General features: G+C 42.9%; 1 protein-coding gene across 1 annotated transcript in view; it reads left to right on the forward strand.

The window, feature by feature from the left end:
* The window catches only part of LOC119337625 (phenylalanine--tRNA ligase beta subunit, cytoplasmic-like), a 10176-nt gene extending 1551 nt beyond the window's left edge, over positions 1-8625 (forward strand). Inside the window, exons 4-21 of the mRNA XM_037609797.1 lie at positions 71-129; positions 230-333; positions 1330-1459; positions 2153-2268; positions 2368-2434; positions 3996-4037; positions 4191-4232; positions 4413-4489; positions 4698-4824; positions 4930-5097; positions 5369-5494; positions 5598-5708; positions 5822-5956; positions 6227-6301; positions 7720-7827; positions 7911-7997; positions 8086-8172; positions 8261-8625. Of these exons, the coding sequence (XP_037465694.1) occupies positions 71-129; positions 230-333; positions 1330-1459; positions 2153-2268; positions 2368-2434; positions 3996-4037; positions 4191-4232; positions 4413-4489; positions 4698-4824; positions 4930-5097; positions 5369-5494; positions 5598-5708; positions 5822-5956; positions 6227-6301; positions 7720-7827; positions 7911-7997; positions 8086-8172; positions 8261-8329 (1730 nt within the window). The 3' untranslated portion in view covers positions 8330-8625. The remainder of the gene's footprint in view (positions 1-70; positions 130-229; positions 334-1329; positions 1460-2152; positions 2269-2367; positions 2435-3995; positions 4038-4190; positions 4233-4412; positions 4490-4697; positions 4825-4929; positions 5098-5368; positions 5495-5597; positions 5709-5821; positions 5957-6226; positions 6302-7719; positions 7828-7910; positions 7998-8085; positions 8173-8260) is intronic.
* The last annotated feature ends 1356 nt before the right edge of the window (positions 8626-9981 follow it).

Raw genomic sequence — 9981 nt, forward strand, 5'->3', positions numbered from 1 at the left:
GCCACATACTCCTTCCCTTAACCCGCCGCGAGAACACCTAACTAATATCGTTTCTTTGTTGTGGATGCTCCAGCGCAAGACGAATTCGAGGCACTCTGCTTCGATTTCGGCATCGAACTCGACGACGTGGTGAGCCGCAGATCTGTGCCATTTTTCTCTCCTACTCGCATGCTTTGGTATTTGGGTGTTAATTTCGTTTGATGTGATTTGCTTCATTGGGTTTGTGTAGACCACAGAGAAGGCCATCATCCGGAAGGAGAAGCACCTGGAGGAAGATGTCGAAGCGGACGGTGACGACGAGGTCATCTACAAGATTGAGGTTGCTGCCAATAGGTAAGCACATTTTGGTTTTGCCAGCTGAACTGTCTGTACAAGTGGCTAAACTGCTCTGACTTGAGTTGCTATGGTATGAGATATCTGTCTGTCTTCTGGTATCACTAGCTCAATTAGTCTGCATTGAGCTGCTAATTGTCAAATCAAATATGTGTGTATGAATTGGTGTCACCGTAGCTGTAATCATGTAACCGTTTTGCTTTCTTTTATTTGGGCGAGCAAATTTTGTTCTGCTATTCAGTTCAAAGTTTTTGGTTTTTAACGGCATCATGCATGGCATGTGTCACTTAATTGTTGGACTTTGCGGAGGTTGACCTTGTTATCCGTACTAATGTCAGCTCAAGTCTAACCTGCATTTATGGTGATTCTTTTGGTTTTGGCATCAAATTTGGAACCAACATCTGTAGGTTTTGTTCACTCTGATTTTTATTTAATTTGACATAAACTTTGGCTGCGCCATCCCTATATATGATGGTAATTCTTGTTACTGGTAAGGTTTTAATGAGTAGTTTATTTTGTCTTGCTACTTTTGTATTTAATTCTATTCTCTTGTTCATTTTGGGTGTAGTAAGAAATTATTTGGTGCTGTGGGACACTTGTAGTATATTAACTTGCTTTCTTGTACATGTTTGATGTGAGATAATAAGACTTCAAATAGTTGAACTTCCACACAGCACATTGTGTTCAACCACAAACTTTTGCTTTCTTTCCAGCAAAAGAGAAAGAACTGCTTTCTCGTATATGTCTGATGTGACATAAGACTTCGAATTGTTGAACCTTCAAATAGTCTACACTGGTTTTATAGATGGGAGTATCACCTTATTAGTATTGCTGGCATCAAGTATGCACTGGAAATGTCTTGGTTAGCCTTATGCTTTAACGATACGTTTTCTTAGTTTACTAAGTTCAATTGGATGACTTGTTGGTTGTTAAAAAATTACAAAGAATTAGCATAAGATTTCTTATGCAGTGTGATGTCCATTACAATGCATGCAGATATGATTTGTTATGTCTTGAAGGATTAGCAAGATCTCTTCGCATTTTCACTGGGAGTGAAGCAACCCCTATATTTAAAATTGCTTCAATCCCCCGTGGTTCAATGCTTCAGATGCATGTTAGACCACAGGTAATGAGTTGAAGAAGGTTCATTTTCACCCTCATCTAGCTCTTTATTATACATAAGTTTAATGTATTTTACCCTTATAATTTCTTATGGCCATATTACGACATATGCCAAATTTTCAATTAATATACTTGAAAAAATATAAGAAAAAACAGTAAGGCTGAGTATCTTCAGTGTTTTGCTAACTTCTGGGTAACGGTTCTGTAGTAGCTGTGGATAAAATCGATAGACAGAGTCTAAGGGTTTGGTGTTCGTCTCAATTGGAAACTCTCTTGAACAACTTCATGGTTAATGCATATTCTGGATAAAAAACATTTCAGAAAAGGAGAAATGACTCCGTGAGTTAAATGAATGACGAAAAAGGGATTTGCAAAAAGAAAACAAAGGCGGACTTAACGCACTAGTTTAATTTTCTATACATATGTTTGTCATGCTTAATCCATGTGTGTCATAAATGTTCCATTGTAGTCCTGACCATTAATATAGCAGAAAGAAGAAATGCAATTCTTAGATGTTAACTTGCCCATGCTTTTGAGATTCTAGACGCTAGCTGCAGATGACATGTTGAGTAATGGATTACGTCATTTTTAAAATGTTGTCCTTGTTTCTCTAGAAGGCAATGGATTATGTATGCACACATCTATCTATTAAAGGAAAGTCAAAGCCTTGACCAGCTGATATTTATTTCTTTTGCAGACGTCACAAATTAGACCATATGTAGTTTGTGCTGTCCTAAGAGGAGTAACTTTTGATGAAGTCAGATACAACAGCTTCATTGATCTTCAAGACAAACTCCATCAAAATATTTGCCGGTATAACTTGTCTGGCTAGCGTGGCGTGTTAGTTTGTTTTATTTGCCGGTATAACTTGTCTGGCTAGCGGTTAACTCACTGTACTGTGCTGGAGGACAGGAAGAGAACTCTTGTTGCTATTGGTACCCATGATTTGGACACTCTGCAAGGACCCTTCTCATACGAGGTAGATTTTTGACCTTGCTGCAATTAGCTACAGTTTGTTGATGCTCCTTATTAATTCCATCAAACATCCCAGAGAGCTTTGTATTTCCGTCAGGCACATCCTTGCTACTTCATTCTGTGTGTGTTCTTGTTATGACCGGCATACACTATAGCCGGAGAAGGCCTCATGGCGCAGGCACTTAGGGGCCCAGCCCAACTTATCTTATCGTGTTAGGGGCTTAGCCCAAATTATATCATTAGGAGGATTATATAAACTCATGTAAGGACCCGTTTTGAGATTAAGCAGAAGCAATCATATTTGCTCGGTTTCCTGAAGGGAGCCGGGAGACCTAACCCTAGCCGCCGCCCCCCTGCGCCCTCTCTCTCTCGCGCGCGTGACGACGGCACCTCAGCGCCTGCGGCCTCGCCTTCCTCCACGCCAAACCCCCTTCCACCCCTACAACCTACGAGCTAGACCTGGTAGGATCCCAGCTCCTATCAGTTCTGCATTTTTCTGTTCTTCTCTATGGTCGGTTGGTGGGGGCCCATATTTCTGTTTGAGGATCATTGCTAAAGCTTTTTTTTTCAAGGTTAGTTAAGTTTTTTAGGGATAGAAAAACGCAGGACATGTTGTGGTCCATTTAATTGACTTTGCACGCATCATGAAGCTGCGCATGTCTAGGCTATAGCTTATTGGCCCCAAAAGCTCCCTTCGGCTGCCTCAGGCCCTGTTTGGGGGAGATTCAGGTTTGTCTTGAGTTCACCAGAAGCAAAGTATACTTCTAAACAGGCTGTCTTCAAGTTGGAGCTTACTCTCAGCTTTTATGATCAACTGAAGCTCCTTTTCACCAGTATTTTAGAGAAGCCATAATTTGGGGAAACGTGGGCCCTGTTATTTGAACCTATTGCATTATGGTCTGAAGCTTTGTAACACGAGCCCAAGGTGCTCCCCACTGTTTGGTGTTATTCCAGCCTATGAGTTCAATCGGTTCCATTTTTGCGGGCTGCTTTTGATTCCGGGAGGTTGACTGACAGGTGAAAGGTGGGGATTTGGGTCTAGTTAGTAAAATTTGAAGAGTAGCTCTTCCTGACCTGTGTGCAATCAAATTGTTCCTGATGCTATTGACTTCAGATGGAAATTCGGAGAATCAGTGTTAATTTTGGTGTAACTGGTGCATGAACCTTGGAACCATTGTGCATCCTAGGCATGGTTTCGTGTTCATAGTTGTTGTTGACGTACATGTTGAATTGTGGTGTTTGGATGTGACGTCCCCAATTACAATGCGCTATTTATGCTGTCCATATTCTTTGATAGCTTGTATTTGAAGTAAATACAAAGAAACACCATAGGTGCTGAGCTTTTCAAGTACCATAACTTGATATTATTTTTCTTTATATTTCGAGATTTTTGCGGGAGTTTTCCACCTTGTAAGCAATTCTTGACTATAGTATATATCTTCTTATGTGCCTCTTTCAGATAGGCTTTTTTCATTTTAATAAAAAATAAAAGATATTGTTTTTCCTTTATATGCAAATGCCCCTGTTGATTCTCCTTTATTTGACATATTAATTAATCTTTTCAGGCTCTACCACCACAGGAAATCAATTTTATCCCATTAAAACAGGTAAATAACTCACCACTTTCAACCAGTGATACATTATCCCCACTTTACACGTTACTGTTAGAGCATTTCTGCAGTCTTTTGTGCAGGTTTCTGGGAAAACAGCAGTTTTGACTTACATTTCTTCTTTTCGTTTGCTTTGTTATATTGGTTCAGGAGCAAGAGTTCAGGGCAGATGCATTGATGGATTTCTACAGAGTAAGTAGCTATGCCACAGGTTATAGTGCCTTGCTACACTTAATATTGCTACTTATGACCATGGGAACCAGGATTTTCTGAAGTTCTGCAGTTCTATACCCTTGATGCTTAGTTCTGATTTTCCTTAAATACGCTCTCTGTACATATTGGTCACCGATAGCTTACGCTTTCTTTTGGCAGTCTGACATGAAGTTGAAGAAGTTTTTGCATATTATCGAGAATTCTCCAGTTTACCCAGTTATATATGATAGCAACAGGTAAACCAATTTCATGGTATTGTGGTTACATTTATTAACTTATTTTTGTTACAAGGCGTATAGTCTTGTGTTATAGAAGGCAAGACACATGTTTGGTTGCCAGTTCAATACTTCACTTAAATTGTTTGTACCAGGACCGTTCTGGTACTTATTCTGGGTCCTTGGTTTGTACTGCCCATACAGCAAGCTGACACTCTAATACTTGCAGAACTGTATTATCGTTACCTCCTATCATCAATGGTGCACATTCTGCTATCACCCTGAAGACAAGGAATGTGTTTATCGAATGCACCGCTACAGACATTACAAAAGCAAATATTGTTCTGAATACAATGGTAGGTGTGATGTAATGCTTGCTATCTTTTAGATTGGAAATGTGCTGTCCTTTTGGATGAAGATTAGATTTATTTTGTTGATGCACCTGCTACCTATGTGTCTAGGTCGCAATGTTTTCGGAGTACTGTGAAAATAAGTTTGAAGTGGAACCAGTTGAAGTGGTATCTCATGATGGAAGCACAGCCATTTATCCTGATCTTTCATGTTATAAAATGGAAGTTTCGTTCTCTGATATTGTTGGACCCATTGGAATCTCCCTAGATGAGACGCAGGTATATTTTATTGAAGCCTGATAAATCATTTCGCCGGAAACCACGGACCTCATATCTGGATAAATAGTTCAAATAAGTGATAGATTTCGATCTTTACTGCAGAACAGCTGGTTTTTCTGATGCAAATTGCAATGTTCTACCTGTATGCAAAATTAAATTAAACAAATGCTTTTTATAATTATGTAAGGCAATGTTTTCTGCTTGAGTTCTTTGATTTAAGTTCGCAGCTTTGAGCAAGTGTGATGATACAACTGAGTATTTGAAAGTTCAGGTTATCTCCCTTCTGAACAAAATGCAATTGCAAGCGGAACTTTGTTCATCAAATGGGGAGCCTTGTATTTCAGTGTCTGTCCCTCCTACAAGAAGTGATGTTCTGCATGCTCGTGATCTAGCAGAGGTAACATATGCAATTCCCTACCTATCGAAGGTTCTTTTTTTGTAGTTGTTATCTAGAATTGGTTGATAGTTTCTGGTTTGATTTTCATTTTGATTCCATACAGGATGTTGCTATAGCTTATGGGTACAACAATGTGCCAAAATCAAAGCCAAAGTCTATGACAATAGGTGGAAGGCAACCACTAAACCGTTTCTCTGATAAAATTCGTGCTGAGGTATGTGCTTAAAATATTCAGTACCTTGTAGCGATCCTTCAGTTGTGTTCCATATCCATATGCATATGCTCACTCATCGATATTTTACTGGGAGAAAAATGTTTGTGGGGCAGGTTGCAAGAGCTGGTTATATGGAGGTGCTCACATTTGTTTTGACTTCACACGAAGAGAACTTTGACATGCTAAACAGGACAGACGATGGAAATAAAGCAGTCATTATTGCAAACCCCCGTACTTCTGAATTTGAGGTGAATTGCTCAAGTACTAAAGGGTGCCTTTATGATTGGATCTTTCATTTTTTTGTTACAGCTGGTTGCAGTAGAAAAATGTATGTCATTCTTTTGTTATCATACTCCTGGTATATGTGGTCATTCATATTTAGCTGTCTTCACTTACCTACTGCAAAATAAATCAATACATTTTGTTTCTAATGTAAGATCTTGAAATATAATTATACAATTCACATGTGCTTATTCCAGTACGCAATGTATGTTTTGTTTTTGCTTGTGATCTTGCAGGTTGTAAGAAGTAGTCTGATGTCATGTTTGTTGAAAACGCTGAAGCATAATATAGACCATCCAAGACCCATAAAGGTACTTTATGAAAACAAACAATAGTATTCATCTGCTTAGTGTTAGCAGTGTTACTGAGGCGCTCTTCATGTGGCTAATGTGCATATACTCCCTTTTTTATATAACAACATTCTAATTATTGGCTGACAAGCACACTCCAAGTCTCCAACCCAACCGGGTTCTCTCTTTCCCTAGCTCGTTGAGAGTCGTCTTCTGCTCTCTGGCTCCTTCCCTTTTCTTCTCCGTCGGCCGTGCCTGTTGGAGCAAGGATGGGATTGGATGCCGGGCTTCTTCTGTAGATAGTAGGCTTAGATTTATGTTGTTCGGCCTTGTGCTGTGGTCTGGCTTCATGCCGTTGGGGAGTCTGCCTTCGGATCTCGCGAGCAGAATCCGGTGGCCGTTCTCGTCGTCCTCCACAGCGCCTTCATCATGGAGGCAAAGGGATGGCAGCGGATCTGGCGAATCCCCTCTCAATAAGCTCGCCGTGGCACTTGGAGACGCCGCTGTGGTGCTCCTCCCCTTCCCTCTCTGCCGTCATGTGGCGGCCGGGGTAGCGGTGGAGAATCACAGCAAGTTCAGCTCCAACAGTGCCTCTCCTCGTCGGATCTATATGTCTCTGGCAAGGATGGAGTCCGTCCCTGCTCTCGAGGAGGTTCTCCGGCTTCTCCTTTCTTTGCAGTTCCTTCAGCAGATGAGAAGCGGCAGAGTTGATGCAGATGGGGATGACGCTCGTCACCAGTGGTGGTCTTGGAGAGGCTACGGCGGCCTACGGTAGCCAGCCGGTCCTGCCAGCAATCCGGTGCATCCTATGGCCGAAGGGCGGCCCTTTTTAATCCTCCCGGCTAAGTTGCCACAAGGGAGGCACTACAACTTCAGTGCAGATTCCATGGCGTACAACCTATAGCTCTAATACCATGTTGATGATAATTAACTTGATATTAGTAGGAGGCCAAAGCCAACATATATACATGTACGAGAGGATGCCAAAAGGCTAGAGTACAAAAGGCCAAAGATCATCATCAATATAACTCTAACAGAGGGGTCGTCGGACCAAGTGGCTTTGTCCCCGGCACCGGCGTTCTTTGTTCTGCTCGGGGGTTGTTAAGGACCTGATTGCATTTTACTTTCGTCTTCTGGGGTCCTCCTTGCATAAGTCAGGGATCTGGTTGTAATCTGTATTTTTCTTTGGGTCCTGCTGCTAGATCCTCTGTACCACCGCTGAAATATTAATGATGCATCTGGGGCCTTCGAGCCCCTACCAGTGTTCAGTTTTTATTTATTTATTGGCTGATACATAATATTGGTTTGTAATAATTATGTTTTTTAATACATGTTATCATGATTTTCTAAAAGGAAGGCTTTCATCTTTCATAGAGCTGCTTATGTTGCTAATAACCAATTGGCCATAGTATATTTTTTCAGCATTGTTATGTGTGCAGATTTTTGAAGTTGGTGATGTAGTGTCATTGGATACTTCACGTGATGTTGGTGCCTCTAATAATCGCCGGCTTGCAGCTTTGTACTGTAATAGTAATTCTGGATTTGAGGTAAATAAGCAATTACTTTTGTGCAGGAGTAATATTTAAAGTGCTTTGTTCTTAGCCTTGGCTAATTGTTATCAATTACGCAGGAAATTATGGGTTTGGTGGATAGGATTGTCAAAATCGTGAGAGCTCCACACATAAATTTCGGCCAGACTTACTATGTTCCTTCAAGTGTAAGCATTTGAAATTCTGGATACATTTGGGCACATCCAACGTTCCTTTGGTTGTTATGAACATCTGTACTGATGTCTTGTCTTGTAGGAACCCGAGTTCTTTACTAAAAGACAATGCAAAATTGTTATGAGTGATGGAAAGCAGGTTGGCTACTTAGGAATTGTCCATGCTGAGGTAAATTTTTTTGGTCATGTGCAAAAAAAAAAAAGCCATGGAATGATGATCTATGAACAGTTAATTTGACCTAGTCTGTTATACGCAGGTGCTAAGAAAATTCGGCATTCCGGACCCCTGCACTTTCGTTGAGATTGACATCGAGGCTCTTTTGTAGTTGCCATGTATATGAATCAGGGGATTCGCCCGTTGGTTTTGTTCACTTGACAGTTTGGCAGGCGTGTGGTATCTCAACAAAACAGGACCCTCATTTTTGTTTGGACACCACATGCTCAATTGTAGTAGCTCACATTGGTGCTTGCATGTTTGAGTTGGAAAAATGAAGAAGTATCATGATACTGTAGATGCCTCGGCTTTTTGTGAGTGAAAGTTGTGCCTTTGTTTCCGTTTTGATACAATTATACAGCACCATTTTGGCACACATGTTTCTATGAAATATGCCTGTTATTAATATTGTGAAGAGTTTGATGGTGGAAAGGCAACCACTTGGTTCATGAAATCCCTTCCGAACAATGTTTGACAGGATGCTTAAGTAAATTTAGCGTTCAGCGTCTTTTTCACAAAAACCTGACAATTCAGTTCTAGTCGAACAAACCCTGACCTGCCCACTTCTTTTCCCGGCTTGCGGCTGAACTTTGCTGTCTACTTATCCCGATATCTGTTTGCGTTGTTTTCTGAATGGACCAACTGTAGGCGCGTTGTCTTCAGCTGCAGAGTTTTTCTTTTCTTATTACTAACAAAAGAACCTGTGTGTTGCAACGGGTTATGCACTGATGCTTCACTACCGAGCAAACACCGGACTTCGAGCCCCCTCCTCTTGTGTCGGTCATGGATGTTGCTGAGTTGAGCCACTATGACATAATAAAACGGTTGTCGGAGTAAATGAGCACGGGTAACCCTATCTGCTCCCCGTGACATTTCAAGACATCGAGGCCGGCTGCGCCCCTCAAGTATCAAAAACAAGGGACCGCCTTTTTATGGCTGGCTAGTCCAAACGGTTGGCTGCAGGAAGACGGCAAGGCCCAAAGAGCGGCCTTGACGCGGGTTGACTCCTAGCAGGCGACCGTCAGAGCGGCCGACTCCTAGCAGGCGGCCCATCCTCGCACCCTCAAAGTTTGCACCCACATAACAACGACGAGATGGGGCGTGGCTATAGTACAACCTGCCACCCCCGAATCCAGGGGCGGACGTGGCCACAGTGCAGCGTATCGGGTGGCCATCCCTAGCCCGGCGCGGCACTGTTGCCATGCTGCCCATGACATCACCCGTGGCAGAGGCAGCCATACTCCCACGACGGGCTGTCGGTATGGCCCGCAGGCGGCGGGCCCTACTTGTCTGTGAGATGCTAGAAGACGGCAAGCCTTGACCAGTCGGCGTAGGGGGGGGGGGGCTCCCAGCAGCCGGCCCTCCCCTTCCCTTGAAGTCTGTGCGCCATCAACCAGATAAGACGGGGTGTGACAACAGAAATGCTCACCAGGCGGCGGTAATGTAGCCACGCTCTCCCCGACCAAGCCCTCGTCATCAAAAGCAGGGCTACAGTGATGAGCAGCCGACATGACCCACAAGCGGCGGGCCCTACCTGTCGGCCGAGAGCCCGGCAGCCGGCGGGACCCACCAAGCGGCGGGACCCAGCAGCCGGCGGAGAAGGCGGCGACCATAGACACTGACGGCCCGGGCCTACACCCGGCCGCATTACCATTGTACCCCTGGAGGGTAGGCCTATATAAACCTCCCAGGGCACCCATGCAAAAGGGTTCAGCCTCTTAGAGAATACACACATAGAGAGAGGAATAGAGCTAGCCTAGCCCT

The sequence above is a fragment of the Triticum dicoccoides genome, chromosome 1B, assembly GCF_002162155.2.
Source record: "Triticum dicoccoides isolate Atlit2015 ecotype Zavitan chromosome 1B, WEW_v2.0, whole genome shotgun sequence".
In the NCBI taxonomy this organism is placed as follows: Eukaryota; Viridiplantae; Streptophyta; class Magnoliopsida; order Poales; family Poaceae; genus Triticum; species Triticum dicoccoides.